Raw genomic sequence first — 25,020 nt, forward strand, 5'->3', positions numbered from 1 at the left:
CAGAAGGAGCAAAAGGCTTTATTGATAAATATGCAAATATTTCTGTACACAAGGACCCACCATGGGAAAGACAACCAGCCTGGAGACAGCCATGCCAGGGTTCCATCTGGGAAGATGATTTTGTCCAGAAATATTCTGGAAAGGCTCAGGCTACATCTCTGCCATACACCCTCATCCTTGCCAATTGTGCTGGGGCAGGGAAAGAGGTGATGGCCCCCACCAGCTCTCACCGCTCCCTGGGACTCACTGTTGGTCCCCTTCACTACTGGGGAACTGGCACCACGCCCACAACAGAGCCGGGGGTAGAGGGGAGGCAGAAGCTGCTTCCAACCCTGAGGAAAAAGCTGGTAGTAAGCACAGCCTACAGCACCAGACTAGATAGATCTGGGCCCAATGGGCCAGGGATTGCTGGCCCGTTAGCCAGAAGTGATTTACCCTACCCTGCCATGGGAGAGGTGTAGCTAGAAGGCCACCTTGTTAACCCAGGAGAAGTGAGCAATCCTCTGTATTTCTTGCACCGGGGTCAGCAAAAAACCCTGTTCTGGGGGCTTGTATGTAGCAGCACTGCTTCTCAGAGCCTTTGTCAAGTAACCCCAGATGCAGCTGGCAGTGTTCCTTCACTGCCCACAAAGCAGCAACCAAGGAAGGTATCACCTGAAGAGGGTGAGAGTACTCAAGGGCAGCAGGAGGGCAAGCCTGGTGTTCCTGGTGGAAGGAGTCCCTTTACTCACCCCACCCTCCCTCTGGGAGTGTCAGTCCTGGGGTGCCAGGGGCTGGTTGATGATAACTTGGATAACAAAATCCTTCTGGATCTTGGTCTCCTGGAGCCGCATGCGATCTGTGAGCAGCTTCCCGGAGAAGAACCAGCGCTGCCAGGAAGGCTCAATGCCCTCCTGGGCGTGCAGCTGCCTCTTGAGCTGCCCAATCGTGTCAGAGAGGCTGGCATTGAGCCTCACGTCCTTGCTGGTGGACAGGCGCACCTTAAGAGGGAACTCACGCCGGGTACTGGGGGCTGGTTCTGGAGGCTCCACCCCATCATCCTCACTGCGCTCTAGAAGCAAGTTGACTGGTGGAGCCAAGCAGTAGACAGGGAGCTGATAGCGATTGCCCAGCTCATCATAACACTCACTCAAAGAACCTGTGGGAAGAGCAAAACGTTAGGATGATGGGGAACTTTTCCCCTCTCCTTACCCCTAGGATACAGTCCAGATCTTCTTTCTACTACTGATGTCTGACCATTAGCTTACCTGCTACCTCCCTCCAGATGCCCCACTGCTCTGACATCCCCCTGGTCTGCCCTCAGGAAGTCACCCATTCCCCAACTCTGCTCACCATGGGGCAGGGTGATGCTAGCTCCATCTAAGATGGCCTGAGCTAGCTCATGGTCATTGGCCTCTACTGCAAAGGCGGCTGCCTTCAGCGCATCCCAGATCTCCTTCCGGCCTTCGAAGGCTGGTGCTGTGTCCCAGAACTCATCCCTCTTGCTCCGAAGCTGCCCATCTGTCATGGGGTAGTCACTCTTCCACTTGGGCCTCTCCTTCTTCAGGGGCTCATTACGTCCTATCAGAGGAAAGAGATGAGAGCGCTCATAACTACCCAGAGCTAGTCCATTCTGGTCCCCAGGGAAGTGCCAGTTTTACTCCATGCTTCAGCCTTAATGGAGTCCAGGCCCATCTGCTGCCTCCTACAGCAGTAGATTTAGTCATTTAGGGACCCTTTCACAGAATGAGAATCAACTCTGAAAATATCACCTCCCTAGATACTTAAAATGTATTTTCTAGACAATGCTATACATTTAAAAAGCACAGCCATTTTCCCCTCCAATTTTAAATGTTTTAAAAGGTAGTTTCCTTGAATCTTCACTCAAAATATGATATAAAAAGTTATATCCAAAGGAAAAAAACAAGGTATGGCTCATTTTTATTATTACACATCCCTCAACACTTTGAAATGGTGATTCTGTCTATAGACAGCTTCTTCAGAATACTGGCCAGCCTGGAAGATAAAGCTGACAGCACTTTCCCTATGTGAGGCACACCTCTAAACTACAGAGTGTTCTTTGCTGTCACCAGGACAGAAAATCAGAAGTTAAATGACCAGGAAAAGCAAACAGGGCTGCCCCCCCCCCCAATAAATCAATCCAGCCTGAAGTGCTTTCTGAGTTCTTGTGGTTGATTTTTATAGTCCCTCCCCCCCAAATTCCCTCTAAGTCTCATTCGCTGCTTGTTTCTAATCTGGTGAGGTTGGGAAATGAGATAAGGAGGCCTCCTCAGCAGTGTCTACTGCAGCAGGAACCATGGGTGAGGAGGCTCTCCTAGGAGTGGAGTTCATCAACATCTGGAGCTGTCACCCCTTGCTGCTGCCCCTACCCCTAATCACCACTTCTCTCTAGTTTCCCATTTCCTTCTAACCTACCGGCTTCTTCTCTGGTGCCTAAAACCTTTGCTTGACCTTACCCTTCCATCAGGCTATCTCCACTCCTTTCACAGTCAGACCCCTAGAAGGGCTGATTGGGCTTGCTGCCTCAATCTCCTCCCTCACTTTCCAGCCCTGGCAAGCTGGCCTCTCGCTTTCTCTTCTCTTCTTACTCCTCACACTTCTTGAGCCTTCTGTGGCACAGGACACTGCTTACTCCCTCCTCCTCCTTCTGTCTCTCTGCTACATCACCCAGGTCCCCCTCTTTATGTGTGGGTGGATTCTAAGACCCTGGCTTGGGCATTTCTTCTCTTCTGGGGAGATCTCAGCATTCTCTGATGTGGCTGCCCCCTCCCCCCACATCTACAGGTCAGCTCTACCTCTCCTAAGCTCCATCTTGCACGACCGCTTGCCAATCAGACATTCCCAGCGGATGTCCCACACAAGTCTGAAGCAGAGCTCCTGACCTTCCCCCCAAGCCTTCCCTTCTTCCTAGCTTCTCTATTTTTGTGGAGGGCACCACCACACTTCCTGTTAGCCAAGTGTGTAACCTTTGAGAACTCCTCAATTCTTCCTGCTTCCTCACCCCAATGTATCCAGTCAGTGGCCAAATTTTGTCCATTCTTCCTCTCCACTATCTCTTGCATCTGTCCCCTTCGCTGCACTCCCAGGACCACTGTGTTGGTTCAGGCCCCCTCTGCTGCCTCGCTCCCACACAGCCCCCACCAGCCTGACACCTGCCAAGCACAAGTCTGACTGGGTCACCTTCTCCTCAGCAGCTCCAGTGCCTTCAGAGTCTGCTCCAACCAAGCCTTCCAGGCTTAATGCACATCCTTCTTCTGCTGGCACTCTGTGATCCTAGCAGACTGGCCCTGCCCCACCATGATGGGAGAGTACACATTCACTTTTGCCCCAGCTTCAGCTCAAGGGCCACTGCCTACAAGAAACCTCCTACATCCCCCACCCCCAAAGGAAACCGCGTGGCACTTACTTTTCTGTCCTTACACTATCCCCTTCCCCAACAGAAGGTGACCGTGAAGGTATGTATTTGTATTCCAGTACCTAGCATGGTGTCAGGCACACAGTAGGCATTTTGCAAAAGCTTGTTGAATCAATAGCTAATGTGACCTTAAGCAAGTCTTTCTGAGCCAAAATTTTCTACCTACCTCACAGATTTGTTGTGAGGTTCAAATTAGATCAAGTAACTAAAAAGGCACCTTTTAACGGTGAGCTATCATTATTTCTTGTTTGCTTCCTCATTCCTGGCTACATGCTACAGAGAGCTGAGGTTGTGGGCATGTAACCCTGAGAAGTGAGCGCTCTCACATCCAAGAGTGAACGGCGGGGCACATGCACACACTCCCCCTCCCCTAGTGCCATGACTTCCCTAGTCACACTATTCTATGTGCATGGATTACACAGGACTGATTTTTAAACAAACAGATCACAACTTATACACACGCAAATGAGTGTTGTCACTTAAACAGCCACCTCTGGAGGCTATATACTCATTTCTAGGATCATAGGTTAGAGCTAAAAGGCCCCTTAGAGTACATCAAATCCAACCCCCTCACTTTACGGATGGGGAGACCGAGAAGAGGATAGGTTAAGTGACTTTCCCAGAGTTGATCTAAGTGTCTGAGGTGTGATTCAGACTCAGGTCTTCCCAACTCCAGGCCCAGTACTCTACCCCTATCATACTACCTCGGTGCCGCCTGTGAGACTGCCTGTAGGAAACTGCCTTCAGAGCCAGTTTATAGGGCACGACATTACTTTGTAGCTATATATTTCTCACTTACAATGTGAGTGAGAATAATAAATGCCCTATGGTGCTTTGCAGTTTATAAAGCCCTTTGTATAGAAATATATTATTTGAGCATTCCCAAAGGACGAAGGCTAAGATTGGCAGTGGACCAGGATGCTTCAAAATGTTTCGAATGTCTCCTTTCTTACCCTCTCCCACTTTTAGAATGAGCATATTAGTGGGAGAAACGGGGTCCAGAGTAATTACAGGAAACAGACCTATTTCCTTCTCAGCAAGAGCCAAGATTGGTACCAGCAGAGGGCGCCCCTTGCATCTCTGGGCGGTCATCTTTACGCATACCAGGGTATGAAGTATTCCCCCAACTATGCAAGACAAAAAGTTGGTTTTCACAAGAGCTTAGCCAAAATTTTAAAAGCTGCTTGTCTAGGTATTTAGAGATGCAAGTAAAAACCGCATTTTATCCAAACACAAATACCTAAAACAAAGCAAACCTTTTTACTTGGTTTACGTGCATGTAGTTTACAATTACTAATTTGAATTAAATGATTTGTGAGTAGAAAAAGAGTATATACATGAAAGGCATGGAGAGGCCAGAAAGTGGGAAGGGCCTATGAAGACTGTCTATTACGCATCTCAAACTGGATGGCCCACAGACAACTTCAATGTCCCAACCTGCTCATTATCTTTTTCCCAAACCCTCCCTTGACTTTCAAGGGTACCACCATTCTCCCAGTTACTCCAGCTTCCTCCTCCCCCCCCCCCCCGCCCCCCACCGCCTGTATCCATGCTTGTTTACCTTCCCAATATCTGTCCCATGAGTCCACTTCTCTCCTGACACTGCCACCACCATGGAGGAGGCCCTCATCACCTCATACCTGACCATCTGCAATAGTCTGCTGGTTGGTCTCCCTGCTACGGGCTCTATCCATCCTCCCCATCAGCTGTCAATGTGACTTTCCTAAAGTGTAGATCCGATCCTGTCACTCTGCCTTCTCCCTTGGCTCCCCATACTCCCTATCACTGCTAGAATCAAATGTCAAACATGAGATCCCTGGAATTCAAAGTCCTTCATAATCTGTTCTTCCCCCTCCCACGCACCCCAGTCTTCTCCCACCTTGTATCTCCTGACTCATCGGCTATCCCCCCCATCTCAAATACTCCCCGTCTTCCTTATCCCTACCTCCTGGCTTCCTTCAGACCCAACTAAAATCCCACCTTGATGTAATTAATTCTAGTGCTTGCCATCTTGATTATCTAATTTCTTCTGCACAGAACTTGTTTGTATAGAGTTGTTTGAATGTGAGCTCCTTGAGAGTAGGGATTGTCTTTTGCCTTTCTAGCACACAGTGCTGGCATACAGTAGGAGTTTAATAAATGTTTGCTGATTAAAGAGTCAGGGCAAATGAGGACATAAAGAGTGGCTGAGCAGACAGCTACATGCATGGGCTGGATGAGACAGCTTGCAGCTCCATTCTCCCCTCCCTCACCAGGGTTTCATGATCATGTAGACATATCAAACATAGGGTGCTGAATGGATGCTGCATAGACACACAAAGACATAGTCAATTCCTTTTTTAAGTATGCAATATGAAACCTCAGAAATTCAGACCAAACAATAAAAGGACAGGGCATGGTGAGAGGGAGACAGTCAAAACATACAATAAAAGACAGAAGAGAGGTACAAATAGTAGTGGCAAATGCTTTGTTTTTATGTGGTAGGGAGTGAAGAGCGATGCGTGTGAATTATAGAGCATGGGTGAGTAAAACTTAGGAATTACAGAGTAGCTATGTGTATATTGGGGGCCAGAAAACAAGCCTTAGAAAGCTGCCTACAGGCACAATTTAATGGGCATCCCAAGATTTCTCTTACTGGACTACTGCTGATACTTGGAATTCTTTCATTAGAGCACCTTCATTTCTCTTTATCCCCTAAATGAATAAGATTTAAAAAGAACTTTCAAGCCTTGATATGGTGTGATTCAACAGATTACATCCATTTCCATGCGATGGCTAGCTGAGGGCAGGTTTACACAGTGAGCCTGCCAAGTGTGGGTGGGCAATGGTGGAGCCTAGGAGGGCACTAGGAGCCTGTGGTTCAGGGAGATAATAATGATGGTAAGGGCAGTGGTGAGACATCACTAATGAATGGTGTCTGGTGGAGCTGCAGAAACTGGGGGAGGGCCTTGGAGTGACTTCCCAATTCTGCCTGGGGTTGGCCCCTGAGAGAATGATGACAAGGAGACAGCTGGATAAACTGGAACAGTAACCGAGCACCTGAGCACGTATATGGTGAGACCGAAGAGGGAGCTGGGAGCAACACACCAGCTTGCCTGCTGGAGTCTGAGGGCCAGATAGGCACCCAAAGAGAGGGGATGGGGTCAGGTGGAAAGGCTCTCATGCTTTCATCCTAATCCTAAAAATCCCAGTAGTCTTTGCAGGAAATAATGCAATCAACACACTTTGGGGGCTAGAGCCCGGCCTGGCTATGAAGGAAGGACAATGTCCAGAAAAGCGGAAACCCCACTCAACCAGCATTACCATTTACCAGGACAAAGTCACAGCTCAACCCATGCCAGGAGATCATCCCTATTTATATCTGTATTGCTCCCTTGGCCCCCAATCTACACTGTTACCAAGTACCATCCCCAGGATACTCCATGCTCCTGGGATATGGCTGTGACCAAAATACTTCCTCACCATAAAGGCAATGGAGATCAACTTTCCTCGGGGGCAGTCAGTGCATGGCAAACCCAAGCCTAATTCTAGCTGCGATATTTGTATGCCCCCTCGCTGTTCTGTATTCTTAAACCCCAAACCCAATGAAAAACCACTTATTCACTGAAACAGAGCCTCAACCCTGCCCGCTCCACCCCCTCCCCGGGCCCAGAGGCAGGCAGAGAGACACCTGAAAGAGGAGAATTCAACCGGAGCTGCAGGAGGCCATTTTAACACCACACATGCATTCCTTCCTGATGCCCCCAACTGCTAGTGCCCTTTCTCTCAAGCTTCCTTGTATTTACTCATGCCCTTTATACTTATACATGTACTTTCTGTCTTCCCCACTAAAATGTAAGCTCCTTCCCTGGGAGCAGGGATTTTTTGATTTGCTGCATTTGTATCTTCAGTGTCTGGCACATGATCCCTCCTCAAAAGGCCTGAAAGTGCTTAAGGTCCTCAAGGAAACAGTATTTATAGCTTAGAGAATTGGTCCTGGGTGATGTAATAAATACCAGCACGGAAAGCTGCTGTCCCAACCTTTCTCAGGCCGCTCTGCCTCTGGACAAATAGAAGGATTGATATGAGCAATCATAGGTCTGGGCAGAGAATGCCACCTGCACGTCCTTCCCCTCCTCCAATATTTCACACTCATAGAACTAAGAGGACAAGGGTCTGAAATTGCAAAGGGTGAGGGCACGCAAAAGGGAATTCTGGGCACTTGTTTGGGAGAGCTCTAGCGGGTTTCATCAGAACAATGAGCTTATGTCAGGTTAGGGGGAAGAGAAGGAAAGCTTAGGAAAAGTGGGGGGAACGGAAGGATAGACAGACAGATAGATAGATAGATAGATAGATAGATAGATAGATAGATAGATAGATAGATAGAAGAGACCCAGGGGTTACCCAATTCAACTAGTGCCTAACCAAGAATCTCATCTACCCCATCACCTGGTGAGGGGGAACCTCCAAGGCACCTCCTTCCATTAGGAGAGTGACTTCAGGAACAATGTCCATGCCCTGCCTACTCCTACTTCTGCCCTGGAGGGCCAAGCCGAAATAGCTTAATCCTTCTACATGACAGCCCTCAAATTACTTCACTGAAGACAGCTATCCTCCAAATTCTCTCTTCTCGAGGCTAAACATCCTCATTTCTGTCAACAGATCTTCACATGGAATAATGATGCCTTTGCATCATTCTGTCACCGAGCGTTAGATAATCTCCAGGTTCAGAAATGTCCTTCCTAAAATGCGATGCCTAGAACTGTACACAGCATTTCAGAGGTGGTCTTAACAGAAATCTCTGCTTTGGAAACTCTTCCTCTCTAGCTAGTCTTTGATTATATTAGTTTTTCTGCTATCCACACTGAACTGATTGGGCCTGCAATCTACCAAAAGCCAGAGGCCCTTTGCAAACAAACTTACACCACCATCTCCTTTAATGTATACCTCTGAAGCTAATTTTTAAAAATCCAAGGTGGAATAATTTCATTCATCTTAATCTTTTTTAGTCTGTCGAAATCTTTTGGGATCCTGACTCACCCAATGTGTTAGTTATATCCCTGAGCAGTGTCATCTGCAAATCTGATGTGCATACCATCTATGCATTTATCAAAGTCGCTGATAAAAACATTAATTAGCACCAAGGTAAGGAAAGATCCAGGGACACCGACATTGAGCCACTAAGGACTATTCTTTGGGTCCTACCATTTAACAAGTACTAAATCCATCTAACTATATGTTATTATCTAGCCTCCATCTCTCCATCATATCCGTAAGGACAGAATGATAACCTCTGTCCAACACTCTGCTGAAATTTACAATATTCTCATCCACCACTACGGCAAAGAAAGACTTTAATCTGCCTCAGTAGTGGGAGGACCACTGATCTAAGTATATGCATAAGTATATCCACAAAGATGTCTGCAGTAAAACATCTTTTCACTCATTTGCATGGACTTATTTCTTTTTCTTTCACTATCCAGAGTTTATCCAGGGTACCTAGTACATGCCATTTATGAGAGATGGTCATGAAATCCAGTGGCACTAACAGCATCTGACATTAACTAAGACTCCTCAAACAGCTCAAAGTACTCTGTAGGGGCTTCTAACTTCATCCTCATGTCTTTGCTTATAAGAAGGATGAGTCCCATTATTTTTGAAGAACTTGGGCAAAGAGTAAGTCACTGCCTTGGCTACTGAATTAGGATGATAACGTGACTAACATGGTAATTTAAAATTTGCAAAGCACCTTCCATAGTCTCTCATATAAACATCACAATAATCCTATGAAGCAGAGACTACTGTTATTATGATTACCCCCATTTTACAGATGAGGAAACAGGTCTAGAGAGTGACTTGCCTATGGTTACAGAGCTTAGTGTCAGAGGTGGCATATGAACCAAGTCTTCCTGGTTCCAAGTCTAATGCTGTATCCACACCATGCTGCTTCTCAGATTAAAAAGAAAACCATAATTGAGTAAAATATAAAATTCCAATTGGGGACTAGTAAAAATAAAGATGATAAAATTCTTAGTAGTTACAAGTATCATCTTTCCATATAGGAATGTAAACAATTTAATTTTATTGACTCCCTTATGATTTCTCCTTCATGATTACCTTTTTATGCTTCTCTTGAGTTTCATATCTGAAAGTCAGATTTTCTATCCAGCTCTCTGGTACAGGAGTACTTGAAAGTCCTCTATTTCATTAAATGACTATTTTTTTTCCCCTGAAGGGTTATACTCAGTGTCTTGGGTAGGTTATTCTTAGTTGTAATCCCAGATCTTTTGCCTTCCAGAGAATATCATAACCCAAGCCCTTTGGCTCCTTTAATATGGTAGCTGCTGTATCTTGTGTGATCTTGACTGTGGCCCCACAGTATCTGAATTGTTTCTTTCTGGCTGCTTGCACAATATTTTCTCCTTAACCCAGGAGCTCTGAAATTTGGCTATAATATTGTTGATTGTTTTCATTTTGGGATCTCTTTCAGGAGGTGATTTGTGGATTCTTTCAATTTCTCTTTTACCCTCTGACTGCAGGATATCGGGGAATTTTCCTTGATAATTTCTTGAAATAAGATATCTAGGTTCTTTTTTTTGATGATGGCTTTATCATTATTAGGGCAGTTAAAAGGAGTAACATGTGTGTGTACATATATTATATACACACACACACACAGAGGACACAGGTGTGAGCTGACTATGATGGGATGATATCAAAAAATAGGTGAGAAAGAGGAACGTATTGGGAGAAGAGGGAAGGGAGAGGAAGAATGGGTAAAATCATCTCACATAAAAGAGTTGTGAAAGAAAGAGCTTTTACAGCGGAGTGAAAATGAGATGTCAGGCAATGCTTGAACCTTACTCTCATCAGAATTGGCTCTAAGAAGGAATGACACACATACTCAGTTGAGTATAGAAATGTATATTAGCTTACAGTGAAGTAGGAGAGAAAGGGGATGATAAAAGGGGTGTGGGGGGTGAAGGAGGGAGGGACAGAAAGAGAGGAGGGAGGGAGGGAGGGAGAGAGAGAGAGAGAGAGAGAGAGAGAGAGAGAGAGAGAGAGAGAGAGAGGAAAAATAGGATGGAGGGAAATACAACTGTGAATGTGAATGGGATGAACTCACCCATAAAACAAAAGTAGATAGCAGAATGGATTAAATTGACCTAATTGAAAGATATAAGCAGGGAAACTACATTTTGCTAAAAGGGTACCATAGACAATCAAGTAATATCAATAATAAACACATACGCACCAAAAGGCATAGCATCTAAATTCTTAAAGAAAAAGTTCAATGAGTTACAGGAGGAAATAGACACTACAACTACACTAGAGGAGGACCTCAACTTTCCCCTCTCAGAACAACATAAATCTAACAATAAGAAGAACAAAGTTTAGAAAATGAATAAAATTTTAGAAAAGTTAGATATGACAGACCTCTGGAAAAAACTGAATGGCACAGAAAACTGTACATGGCACCTGCATAAAAAATGACCATATATTAGGGTATTAAAACCTCACAACCAAATGCAAAAAAGCAGATACTAAATGTATCTTTTTCAGACATTCAATAAAGGGCCATGGAAACATAGATTAAAAATTAACTGGAAACTAAATAATCTAATCCCAAAGAATGAGTGGGAACACATCAGAGAAACAATAATTTCATTAAAGAGAATAAAAACAATGGGACAAAATTGCCAAATTTATGAGATGAGGCCAAAGCAGTATTTAGGGGAAAATTTATATCTCCAAAAGCTTACATCAATGAAACAGAGAAAGAGTAGATCAATGAAATTGTGCATACAAATAAAAAAAAAACTAGAAAAAGAACAAATTAAAAACCTCCAATCAAACACCGAACTGGAAATTCTGAAAATCAAAGGAAAGATTAATAAAAGTGGAAGAAAACCACTGAACTAATAAATCAAACTAGGTACTAGTTTTATGGGGGGAAAAACCCAATAAAATAAACAACTGGTTAATTTTATTTAAAAAAAGAAAAAAACAAATTACTAGTATCAAAAATAAAAAGAGTGAATTCACCACTAATGAGGATGAAATTGAAGCAATTATTAGAAGCTATTTTGCCCAATTATATGCCAATAAGTCTAACAATCAAAGCGTAATGGATAAATATTTGCGAAAATATAAACTGCCCCAGGTTAAAAGAAATAAAATACTTAAATAACCCTATCTAAGAAAAAGAAATTGAATAAGCCTACCAATGTGCTCCCTAAGAAAAAAATCACCAGGACCAGATGGAAAAACCAAGTGAAGTGAACAGAACCAGAAGACTGGACACACAGAAATACTGTACATGACCAACTGTGAACAATTTAGTGTGTGACTCAAGACAATTCTGGAGGACTTAGGATGAAAAATTGCTACCCACCTCTAACAAGAACTGATGGAGTCTGAATGCAGATAGAAGCATACTTTTTTATTTTATTTTTCTTGGGGGCTTTTTTGGTCTGCGTTTTCTTCTGTAACATGGCTAACATGGAAATATGTTTTGCATGACTTCACATGTATAATCTATATCAAACTGCTTACCATCTCTAGTAAGGGGAAAGAAAGGAGGGAGTGAAAGAATTTGGAACTCAAATTTTTTTTTTAAAAAGTTAAAAAAATTTTACATGCCACTGAGAAATATTTAATGAAATAAATAAAAATATGTTGGGGGGAAAAAGATGCAGGAGGAGATGTAGTTAAGTGAACATAAGTCTCACACTGAGGCATGGAGGGAGACAGAGATGCCTTAACAGATCTAAAACAGTAAGGTGTCAGCACTTTTCAGAAGCTGAAGTGGCTTTCTGAGGATGACAATCCCTATCTACTGCTAATCTGAATCTCAGAATCAGGGGAAGTTGGCTTTGTAGGCAAAAGAACACATTTCCTTTTATTCTAAAGATCTAGGATTTGGACAAGATCAGATCCAACAGTTGGCAGTGCCAGGTTCAACATGCCAAGGTCAAAGGAACTGCAGATAGGCTGGCACAGCTTCAAACACCTGAGGCTCCTGACCTACATGGTGACAAAGGGCCACAAGTGCTTTGTCCCAGACAGATAACTTTCCAACAGGCTACCTTCATTTAGTTCACAGAGCGAACAGGAGAAAAAGGAGATTGAATATTTTAACCTATCATGAGTTGGAAAAGACAAATGATAAGTGCCATATAGCATAGTTAGGGATGCAGCATGAGCAGAAAAATTTTCTGTACTGTTATGGGGAGCTAATTCCTGGAGTTCCAGTTCAGGGCACAAGCACAGTCTTGGCTTGTACAAACATGGGCATTCATAGGCTTGCTGATTTACAGTTTGGAGGGACTTTGGAGGACACCTAGTCCAACTCCCTGGTTTTAATATCAGGGAGACTGTCAAAAGAGCTTAAGCAAATTTTTCAAGGTCACAGAGAAGAATCAGGATGACAAACTCAGGATCCAAAAAAGACCTTAACAGCCTAGAACAATGGGCCATGTCTAATAAGAAAAAAAATGTTAGAAAGATGGATACAAAACTCTATACTTAGATTTCCAAGACTCAGCTTCACAAATACGACTTGGAAGGAGGGTGACTAGACAGAATGCTTGTGGAAGGGGACTGGGGATTTTAGTGGGCTGAAAGCTCTGAGTCAATAGAGCAGCAACATGGCACCCAAAAAGCTAATACAATCCTAACCTGCCTTACGAAAGGGAAGAACCTAAAACACAGGAAATGATATTCTCAAATTTTTCTTCCCCAGTCAGATCACAACTACAATAGCATTCAGCTCTGGGCACCACGATTTAGGAAGAGCACTGGTACACCCAAGGGTACCCAGAAGAGGGTGACTGGAATAGTGAACCTGAGGCCTCCAGGCCACATGTGGCCCCCTAGGTCCTCGAGTGCCACCCTTTGGCTGAATCCAAACTTCACAAAACAAATCTCCTTAATGAAAGGATTTGTTCTGTAAAACTTGGACCCAGTCAAAAGGCCACACCCAAGGACCTAGAAGGCTACACGTAGTCTGGAGATCACAGGTTCCCTACCCTACTCTAGACCAAGACAGATAAGGGTCTACCAAATGAACTGAGGATATCAGGGAGAAGACAAGGGGAAAAGGGCAGAATCAGGAGCAATGCACAGATCTCACAGAGAGGCACACTTCAGCTTGAGAAAAGGAAAGCATTTCTACCACTTCCTGTTGTTCAGCTGTTCAGCTGTGTCCGACTCTTCATGATCCTGTGGACTACAGCAGGCTAACACTGCCCACCAGGAGGGTTTTCTTGACAAAGATACTGCAGTGGTTGACCATTTCCTTCTCCAATGGATTAAGGCAAACAGAGGTTAAGTGATTTGCCCAAGGTCACATAGCTAGTAAGTGTCCGAGGCTGAACTTGGGTCTTCCTCACTCCAGGCCCAGTGCCCCGTGCACTTAGCTGCATAGCTGCTTCCTAACTGCTGCTCTAGCATTTAGAGCTATCTAAAAGCAGAATAAGCTACCTCATAAAAGGCAACTCATTACTTTCTCAAGTGGGTGGGTCACCATTTGTTAGAAATGTTGAAGAGAATTCATTAGGTATGGATTGCAGATGATCTGGAAGGTCTAGTCCAACACTGCCATTTTGCAGATAAGAAATTGAGGCCAGAGAGATTTAAGTAACTTGTCCACTAAGGCCATGGGATTTGAACCCAGGTCTTGTGACCCCAAATCTAGCATTCTTTCCATACATATTTCTTGTCCAATCTGGGTTGGTGAGCACCTCATGGCTCTGTTTACAAGTATTTGTGCCATTCATTAGTAATGTGGAGCCACGGCTTTCACCATTGTTATCCAAGAAGGAAGTGAGAAACCAGAGTGAGAACAGTTTACATGTATACTGCTTTTCAGTGTAACCAAGCACTTTCTTCACACCAATCCAGCAATGGAGGGTGTGTGAGGAACAGCATTCCCATTTTAGAGATGAAGAGCAAATGAAACTCTGAACAGTGCAGGGGCTGTGGCTGTGGGACTAATACCCAGGTCTCTGGCTTCGATCTAGGGGGTTCTTTCTGCTGGGGCCACAAAAAGCTATTTTGGTTGTCACTCCAGCCGAGCAAAGATGTGCAGGCAGGTGGGGTCAGGCATGGGGCGTGGCAGGAATTTGGATATTTTGCAGAAGTGTTCATAAGGGTGAAGCTGCCCCCATAATCAGTCACACCCCCTGGCGGGAACCTTTTTATTTTTTCTAAGTGAGTGATAGAAGGGGTCTTATCTTTGGAAACTCTTAAAGAACTTTTTCCACCTTATCTGGACAACTCCCCCTCAGGTCCTAGGCAGGTCCAGGGTCTGAGACCTTTGGCTCCCAGGAGCAATTCAAGAGGACAGAAGAGCTGTTTCTTCAAAGAGGTACTTACTTGGAATTGATAACCTGGCTAGCAGCACATATGCCAGGCCCCACCCTGCCCAAGCATACTCAGGTCACCCTGGATTCTTATCTCTACAGTTATTCCTTTATTATAGCTCTTTCTAGGTGGAGAAGAGAAAGCCTAGATGAAAGAAAGTGAGTGCAACTGTATCTAGGCTGAGGGGTCCAGTTTTTCTTGAATGGCACTGAGAACTTCTACAACTAAGAAGGTTTCAAGATGAGGCCTCCATCGACACCTACCCACTGCCACTTTCAATCTCTGCCACCTGTCTCAGGCCATTTGATGCTGCCAAAACAAATAATCCTCAGCTTCTCAAGTCGAGGTGTCCTCTGGGGTTTTTTGTTCTGTAGGGCTCAAGTCTTTCCACATTTCCTCTCTCTCCTATAACTTGCTCACCTCCTGGGGACAGCCATCTCCTCTCCCCTGGGATGAGTGCCAGAGTCACTGCCTTAGCTTGTAAACAGCTTCAGGCCACCTGGAGTGGTAAGAAGTATCTGTTCCTGCACGGGGCAGAGCCTGCTGGGACCTCCTATTCAAGCAGCATGCCAGGGTAAGAGCCCTGTGAGAGGTATGGTTATGGAAAGGACTGTGCTTTTCCCGGGAGTATTTTTTCCCTCACTCCCTAGCAAACTGGCCAAAGCTAGTATCCTTTGACAGTGGAGTTGGAGGTATTTCATGGGCACATCCCACTAGGCTCTTACTTCCACCTCCTCAGAGTCACTCGCCTAGGCACCCAAATACTATAGAATTTAACTGAAAACAGCCAAAGTGCTCAGTATCTGTTGAGTGAATTTCAATGGGTTTCAGGTGTATAGAAGGTAGTGAAGAGGCAGGCAACAGTGCCTTAGGGCCTGCAGTAATGGTCAACATCATCACCTGGTAAGACCTGCCTTACCTGGCCAGAAGCCCATCAGATTCTCTACTGGCTCAGCTTGGTAGGTAGTCTGGCTTCCTAACAACTCCCAGCCCTTTTAGGACAGCCCTTTTGAGGATCAGAGCTGAGATGGACATGGTGCTTTCCACATTACAAGACTGAGAGATCATATGCCTAGGTACTGCTGACAATTCTTCACTGACAATGTTTAATCTCAGGGAAATCATTCCACTTCTATGGCCTCAGTTTCCTCATCTGTAAGACGGGGGAGGGGCACATGGGAAGATGAAAAAATTATATGGAGAGAGAGAAAGAGACAGAGTGCCAGGTGTTTTTTCTAAACTCCCTTTTAGCTGGAAGGTGGTTTCTAAGCTGAAGCAATGGGGTTCATGATGATTTCATCTTTCAAAGGTGAAGGTCAAAAAGGAGGAAAGGAGCCAGATTGCTGCCTGGGGCCAGGGCACAAGGAGTAGCCATTAGTGACTCAAGAGAGAGTGGAGCTGTTGGATTCTGCTTCAGCCTCTGAGGCTCTGGAGAGGGAGGGCTGTTAGGTGGGGAGTGAAGGGCTACATCATACACAATATAAGGAACTTGGAGGAATGAAAGAAGTAATGGATGTCATCAGGGAAAACAGGAAAACACTAGGAGCCCTTCTTAAGGCAGCATGGTGGGATCCCAGGGAGTCAGCCCCCAAACCAGACTAAAATGTCACTGGGAAATGTTTAACAAAATATATAAAAATACAATGTAGATAATGTTCATTTGTAATTTTCTACGTCAATATGTGGCCTGCAGGGACCCATTTCTACTTGAGTTTGGCACCACTGATACAAAGGATAGAGGGCTGGACAGGAGAGTCCAGAAGACCAGGATTCAAGTCCTGCCTCCGACATACCTGTTATGTTTCCCCAGGCAAATGACCCTCTCTGTGCATCCATTTCCTCACCTGTAAAAGTGGGGGCTGGATTCAATGACGTCTAAGGTCCCTTCCAGCTCTAAATCTAGGACCCTATGATCCTCTTTATATCAAGAGAACATAAAGTCAGACTTCAGCACACTGGACGGCCCCACGGGGTAGACGAAAGTTGAACAAAACAAGCAGGCATGGAGAGTTTTCAATCTGGATCACTGGAGCAAAATCCCAAGATGATGAGCTCACAGAGCTATGAGTATTTGAGAATATTTCTCTGCCAAGAATAATTTCCTTTGTACTTACTGGAGAGGGGAGAACCAAAATGATCAGCAGAACGCTGACCCAAGATAAGGAAGGAGATAGTAAGAGAGTACCTAGCTGCCCTTGAGGAATTCCAGGAAACAAGCACATCCTTGAGTACTGAAAGAACTGGCAGATGAGACAAAGTCAGCGATGCTGCTGCATAGGCCTGGAAAGGGGCACGCATTAATTAGCTTTAGGTTCAAGAAATGGAAAAGGACAGTTTCCGAACGCCAGCCCAGTGAGTCTGACTCCAGGTCCTGGGAAAGTTACAGAACAGCTCATGAAAGAGAGGGCTACTAAGTATCTAGACACCCTGACTTCACCGGGTTCTTGTTTTGACAATGTTACTAAACTAGTAGATCAGGAGACCACTGTAGAAAAGAATATTTCATAAAATACTTCATACACACTATTTCCAGGAAAAAGATGGCAACATAATATAATCATAAGGATTCTGAACTAACTGAATGACTGGATCAGGTAACAGACCAATGTCAGCTAAGTCTCCAGAGTAAAGCAGAAGGATTTGTGTTTGGCTTTGTGCTGGTTAATATTTTTATCAATGACTTGGACAAAGGCACAGAGAACATGGCTCATCAAATCTGCTGATGGTGCAAAGCTGGGCGAGGTATTTAACACAAGGAATAACAGACCAGGATCCAAGAAGACCCAGATGGCTGGAGAAGCAGACTAAATAAAACAAAGGAGATGAAATACAATTAAAATGAATGAAAGATATGACTGGTGAGTTAACAAAATTTAAGTAATGGATGAGGAAAGTGTGGTTATGAGCAGCTTGTCTGAAAAAGATCTAGGGGTTTTAATGTACTGCAAACTCTGTGATGTCCATGTGATGTAGCAGGCAGAAAAGCAAAGCTATCTTCTGTATAACTTCCACGGAAAAGGAAATAACAGTCCTACTGTACTCAACCTTGCTATGCTGCGGTGCTCTGTTCTAGGCACCACAGTTAAAGGACCCTGGGGCACCACAATGAAGACTCTCCATTAAGCTGGACAGTGTCCAGGAGGGCCACCAGGATGGTGGAGTACAGGAAGGCCCGTTGAAGGAAGTGGGGAGACTCAGGGGGAACACGAGTTATCTTCAAGTATCTGAATGGCTATCAAACGCAAGAGGGATTTGCTCTATTCAGCTCCAAAATAGAAGGTGCCGAAAGGCAAACTTAGGCTTGAAAGAAAAACTTCACAGAATCACCAAATTTGAGAGTTGGAAGGGACCTCAATAGCCATCTAGTCCAGCTTCTTCACAAAGGAATCCCTGCTCCAACCTACCTGAGAATGGGTTGTCCAGCCTTAAAGGCTCCAAGGAGGAGAACCGAACCTCTTTTAAGGCAGCAACTCTACCTCCTGAAAATCAGGGCTACATTTGTCTTAAAGATTTCCAGTTCTCCAAGATCTTCCTTAGATCCTAAACAGCCATTCAATGTAACATCCATTCATGCTCTTATGTCTTTGGGGCTTTCTGAGCCTAGTGACCTTAACTGATCAAAGGGAACTAACAAGGTTTCTTCTAGGCATCACTCTTTCCTTATTTACTAGGATTTCTACTCCTTATCAAACATTTTCGTTCCATCCGAAGCAGCCCAGAGATCACTGTCCCTGGCAGATCAAATAACAGATGACAAGAATAGTAAAAGTAGTTCTGTTTCTCTTCACTACCAATCAGAACTGTCTCATCCACCTCATCAATCAATAAATCGGCAAGCGTTTAGTTAGTACTTATTATATATGTGCCAGGCAATGTGCTAGATAGAAGAGAGACCTCCCTGCTCTCAAGGAGCTGACATTCTCTACAGGAATACAACAAGGTAACAGATAGGAGGTGGCCCTTAAGGTGAGCCCTGAAAGGAAGTGGGGGTTCTGAGAGGCAAAGGTGGAAAGGAACAACTCGGGCCCAGAGGAAGAAGATGGAATGCTGGGTACAAGGAAAAGAAAATGTACCCAGGGCTGGCTGGAATGCAAACTACGGGAAGGCAATGATGCTCCACAGGCTGGAAGGGATAGTGAAACACTTTATCTTAAAGGAAATAGGAGCCACTGAAGCTTCGAGTCAACTGAGAGATCTGCGCTTTAGGAAATCAATTTGGCACCCGTGTGGAGGATGAAACATGGAGACCATTACAGCTACCCAAGTGAGAGGGGAATAAGAGGGGCCTGGACTAGGGTGGTTGTACTAGGAATAGCAAAGGAAGGACTGGACATGAGAGAGAGAAGCAGAATCAAATGAACTTTGCAAATGACTGGACGCAAAGGGTGAGTTAAATGAAAGTCAAACATGACTCCGAGGTTGCAAATCTAGGTGGACTGGAACAATATGTCCTTACAGAAACAGGAGTCAAGATGAAAAGTGGATTTAGGAGAAAAGAATGAATCTTGTTTTGACATGTTGAGTTACCTATGGGCTATTCAAATAGAGATGTCTAATAGGCATTTGGAGATGTGGGACTAATGCTCGGGAGAGACACTAGGCAGATCTGAGAGTCATGTGCACAGAAGAAGTTGAATACATAGGAACTGTAGCACTCACTAAGAGAGTGACTATAGAGAGAAGCAAGGGCCCAGAACAGGCCCTGGGAGTCCACTCACACAGAGCAGACAAGATGGATGATAAACGGGCCAAGGGGCCAGAGAAGAATCAGCCTGACAAGGAGGAAGAGGAAACAGTTCAAAGAGTACCGAAAACCCAGAGAGGAGAGAGTATCTATTCAGAAGGAGGGGGCCAGCAATGACTCGGAGAGTTCAAGAAAGATGAGGACAGAGAAAAGGCCATTGGATTTAGCAATAAAGAGATCAGTGGTGACCTTAAAGAGAGATGTTGCAGTCAAGTGGTGGAGACTGAAGCCAGAGTGCAACAGCGTGTGGAATAAAAAATTAAAAGAAATACAGTCAGAAAGGGACACAGAAATTTGGCTACCACCTTGTTAAATTAAATATACCCTTTTAAAAACAGACTATATAATCAACAAAAGTTTAGGATTTCATATAATCTTCTTTGTTGTTTGCATATTGAAATGTTCTGAGTTTGTTGCTGACTATTCAGTTCACAATAGAAAAAGAAATCCTGCACCCAGCAGGGCCAGTCCTTCTTTGAGTCTCTTTTACCCAACACATCTAAGGTCCCTTTTGTGTTTCTTTCCCATCTGATGCCAGCGCAGCTCATTCTGAGCTTTAATGAGCCAAATGCTTATGCTCCCCATCATTGAGTACCACGTGGAGAGAGTCCTAGACTTTGGAGTCAGATGACCCAGCTATTTTACCACTTGTGTGACCTTACTGAAAGTCATTTAATTTCTCTGGGCCTCAGTGATCTCATCTGTAAAACAGAGAAGACGAGGACTGAACTAGACCCCAAGGTTCCATGACTTGGCATTTATCCAAGCTGCACTTACTTCCATTTCTACAGGGCCTTTACAAAATCCAAGTTGGTGGCTAAGTTGCTGTGTATGCATTATCTGTCTTCTTTTTCCTCATTAGAATGGTTTCTCTTTGCTTTCAGAATTTCACTCTTGGGGGACAGTGTCCCTTTCCTGTTGGGCTGACTTCTTCCCCAGCAGGATTTTAGGCCATGGAACCCTAAAAAAACCTACTCCCTCAGTACATCTGGCTTTTCTCTCTATCCAGACTCAAAGATGGGACTGCCACTTCTCCCCAAGGCTGCCATCACCTCTATGTCCCCCACCAGTTCCTTTTAGTTGGTCAGCATCAGGTCCAAATCAGCCTTAATTTTCCTTCTGATGAAATGATCATTAAGGAAAGCACCAAGACTTGATTAACTGTTCTGCTTCTGGTCTCAGGTCTCAGGTCTCTGGTCTCATAACATTTTGTAACACCACACGATGAAAGGGCAACCCAAATCTGGTAGGTTCAGATAACAATGAGGGGTGGAGCTTTGAGAGTCTTTATTAAGTGCTTACTAGGTCCCAGGAACTATGCAAAGTGCTGGGGATGCAAGGAAAAAGCAAAAACACTGCCTGGCCTTAGGAGCTTCCTTTCTAATGGAGAAGACAAAACACATAAAAATTGGAACATCCAAGATAAAAATCAAGTAGAAAGAAGGCAGTCTTAAAGGGGATAGTACTAATAGCTGGAGGGATTGAGAAGGACCTCCTGGAAAAGGTGGCACTTCAGCTGAGTCTCAAAAGGAAATCATTTTCATGAGTTCAAATCTGGCCTCAGACACTTATAGTTGTGTGGCCCTGAGCAAGTCACTTAACCCTGCTTGCCTCAGTTTCTCACCTGTAAAATGGAGAAGGAAATAGCATACCACTCCAGTATCTTTGCCAAGAAAACCCCAAATGAGGTCATGAAGAGTCAGACACAACTGAAACAAATGAACAACAATAATAAATACAAATAAAGAAGATTATTTACACAAAGAAAGGCTTAAATATGCAGACAGATATTCACTTAAAAAAAGAGAGAGAGGTTAGGAGTTGAAAAAAAAAAGAGTTAGGTTAGGAAGAGAGCATTCCAGGCAGGCCTAGCTTATTGTCAGTGAAAAGGCAGGGAGACAAGAGATGAGCATTCTGTGCAAGGGTCAGCATGTAGAGAGAATGTACAAAGACAGGGCAAAGAAAGAAAAGCAAATGTAGGAAAAGCCAAGCTGGGAAGAACTGTAAAGGACAAAGGACTTTATATGTCATTCTGGAGGTGACAGGGAGCCACCAGAGGTTTACTGTTTTTGTTTGGGGGAGTGGGGAGAAGCATGGTCAGACCTGCACTTTAGAAAAAAGCACTTGACAGATAAGTGAAATATGGATTGGAATGGGGAGAGACAAGGGAGGGAAACCAGTAAGAAGGCTGCCAAAATGGTCCACAAGGAGTGGAAACAAAGAGATGTTCTAGGCAAGGAAATGACAAGATGTGGCAAATGATCAGACATGTGGGATGAGCAAGAGAGGTGCCAAGGATGTGACCAAGATCGTGAGGCTGAGTGACTCTCAGGTGCTCCCAGCATTAGCTGGGAAATTCTGAGAGGGCTGTAAGGGAGTGGGGGGGGGGGGGTGGGATGGAGAAGATGATGAGTTATGTTTAGACTGCGTATTATAAGAAGAGCTGAGGACAGAGCTCTGGCTGACTCCAGAGTCACTGGGCATAACATGGATGAAGATCAAGGAAAAGCCAGAGAAGTCAGATAGGAGAACCAAGACAGTGGGATGAAAACAATGAGAAGAGAGATCATCCAGGAGTAGGGGTGGTTAATGCTGTCAAATGCTACAGAGAGGCCAAGAACGATGATGTTTGAGAAGGGCAGGATGACCCCTCTTTACTGAGGCTAAGCGAAGAGGATCTTGTCCAAAAACTCACAATGAATAAGTGGCCAATCAGTCTTGACTCCCTGTTCTGTGACCTATTCCTGATCCAGGTTGCCTCACGAGTCCTACCTACTCTGTAGTCGCATTCTCATGATTACTGCTATTTGCTAATAAAATATCCCTCAGTTGGAAAACGACAGTAGACTTTGACAGAACTTTAAAAGCCATTTCTCAGATGTGGATAGTTTTATCTTTCTGAATATTTGCACATGCCTCTGCCCAAGTTCATAGGGTAAGCATACAACATTTTAAAGTTAAACTTTAAAATGAGGATAATAACGAGGATAAAATGAAGATAAGGGCCTACACGCTAGGGTGTTGTGAGAATCAAATGAGATATCTGTAAAATATTTAACACAGTGCCTGGAACTCAATAGGTGCCATATAAATGCTTACGGCCCTTTCCCATTCCTTCCTTTATTTTCCTTGTTCCCAAAGATGTAATCATGAAGCTTTAAAACTGAAAGGGCCCAATTGTTAAAGTGTCTCATCTAACCAGGAAATGGGCACAAAGGTAAAGGTCACCCAGTGCTCAGTGGCAAAGTTAAGTCTAGAATTCAAGGCTCCTGATTCCTACCTAGCCCAGTGTTCTCCTATTTAGCAGTCAGCCTCCCTATCCCATTTTTTTCCTATGCTGCTTCTTCCCTTTTCCTAAGATGATAATGGTAGAGCAAACAAGCAGTCAGAGGAAGGATCCAGTGGGGGAGGAGGATACAGAGGCATATATATCTGAGCATGCCCACAACAGATGCTGACTCTTCTGGTACCATACTCTGGGTTTCAGAAGGATCAAGAAGGCCACCAAAAACCTTCCCAGGCCAGGCAACAGGAAGATTATGCTTTGGAATAAATGCTTGTGAATCTGACTCAGTGGAGAAAGGTAGGGTTTGACACAACTTCCTTTATGGCCCAACATCCAGCATCCCAGGTGTCTGTCACATAAACTGGACTATCTTCAACAGTACAATAGGAATCCATGAATGGGGGGGGGGGGGGGGCGCGGGGCCCTGAGACCTATAGGTTTATGTTGAAAAGGCATCCAAAACAACAGTCGCTACCTACTCTTCTGGCCAAAAGTCACCTCTAAGGCAGTTTGATTTCTGGCTGATTTGGGTCAAACAACAAGATTATGATTTAATCTACTTTATGTAAGCTAGTGGCCCAGTGGAAGGGTGGAATTCAATCAGATCCAGTTCTTGGGGTGAGAAAAACACTTGCCTTGTGAGACCAGGTTAGGGAATTGAGGCAGGGAAGGAGGCCTACAGATAATGAACTGCATGCCTCTGCCTCAGGATTAGCCAGACAGCTAGGAAGGCAGCAAAGGGATCTTGCCAGCTAAAGAGGGGGCTAGGTTGCAGCAGAAGGGTCCTAGAGGGGGCCAGAGCTTTACACAGCAGCCTATCCTGTGACAGAGATTCATCTGACTGAGGCAATGAATGAATGAGACGACCCACCTTTCCCAGGACCAGTATGACAAGGGTTTCAGATTTGTAGGGCAAAACTGTGAGTCAGGCAGCAGTTGTTACATACACTTGGTGGAGAGCAGGGTAACAGGTTGGTCCCCATTCTGCCAAGTGTGCTGTGGGCCCCCTCCTCATCCCCACCCTATACAGTGCTTAAGATAAGGACAGGATTACAGAGAGAAATACAAGTAAATGTCCCTGGATGGGGTTGCTGAAGGCAGGTCCCAGCTGGTATCTGCTTGGAGCAGCCACCTAGTCAGCCAGCATCCCTCTTTCCTTCTCCCTGTCACAGGGGTCCAGGAGGACAGTAACTGCCAGCTGACTGGGGAAAAGAGGTAGAAAGCTAGAATACAATAGGTATCTGCTTTCAGCATAACCCATCTCAGGAGAAAGGAAAAGAGGCAGAAAGGAGAGAAAGGGGGAGGGGTGGTAAGAGAAGGAAGAGGGAGAGGGAAAGCACAGGTGTACATGGCCTTGGTGGCTATGCTCAGCATAGACCATAAAAACAATTTCACCTTTCACTCTATAGGGATCAGAAACTGCCAAGCATATAGAAAGGGGATACTAATTCTAGGGCTATGCTGCTTGGTACTTCAACAGTCAAAGGAGGACCCTCAGAAAGTGACAGCACCCCACAACAACTTGTCAAACAGCTTGACTTAACTTAGACTAAAACTGACAGAAGGAAGGAAACAAGCAATTATTAAGTACCTACTGTGTGCCAGGCACTGCGCTGAGTTCTTAGTAACTCATTTGTTCCTCACAACAACACTGTAAGAAAGGTACTATTTCTTTTTTACAGTTGAGGAAACTGAGTCAGTTTAAATGACTGGCCCAGGGTCACGTAACTAGTAAGAAACTGATACAGGGATAAGAACTCAGTCTTTCTAACCCAAGATCCCTGGCTCTATCCACTGTACCACTTAGAGATCTCTGAGTGGGAACTTGGCTTTGGTAGGGCAACTGTTCACATGCAGTAGCTTTTCCACAATTACTGTTATTTGCTAAATGACTATCTATCCCCCACTCTGAAGTGACCTTTCCTTCGACTTACCGCTGTACTCTTAAGTGCTTTTTTCCATTTTATTAGAATCCGTCCACATCTCTTACTACCCCTACTTAATGACCATGCCCTCCGACCTCATCTGCTCAGCGCTGCTTAATTGTGACTTCTGGCTGATGGTCCCCAAATCCAGTCTCATTCTTATCATGCTTATTACTTTTGACTCTTCCTCATTCATTCCTCTAGATCCAATAAGTTACCAAATCTTGTCGATTCTACTTCTGAACTCTTTCTCAAATCTGTCTGTAAAGCAGAAGCTTCTTGAGATCTGAAGCTGTTTTTAGTT

At 44.6% G+C, this 25,020-nt stretch overlaps 1 protein-coding gene across 2 annotated transcripts in view; it reads right to left on the reverse strand.

Moving 5' to 3' along the window:
* UBTD1 (ubiquitin domain containing 1) overlaps nt 1-25,020 on the reverse strand; it is a 53,826-nt gene continuing 28,806 nt past the window's right edge. For both annotated transcript variants that reach the window (XM_036735204.1, XM_036735205.1), the window contains exons 2-3: nt 1,333-1,560; nt 1-1,138 (exon numbers count right to left, since the gene is read on the reverse strand). In XM_036735204.1, the coding sequence (XP_036591099.1) occupies nt 753-1,138; nt 1,333-1,560 (614 nt within the window). In that variant the 3' untranslated portion in view covers nt 1-752. The remainder of the gene's footprint in view (nt 1,139-1,332; nt 1,561-25,020) is intronic.

Source organism: Trichosurus vulpecula, chromosome 8 (genome assembly GCF_011100635.1).
Source record: "Trichosurus vulpecula isolate mTriVul1 chromosome 8, mTriVul1.pri, whole genome shotgun sequence".
Lineage (NCBI taxonomy): Eukaryota > Metazoa > Chordata > Mammalia > Diprotodontia > Phalangeridae > Trichosurus > Trichosurus vulpecula.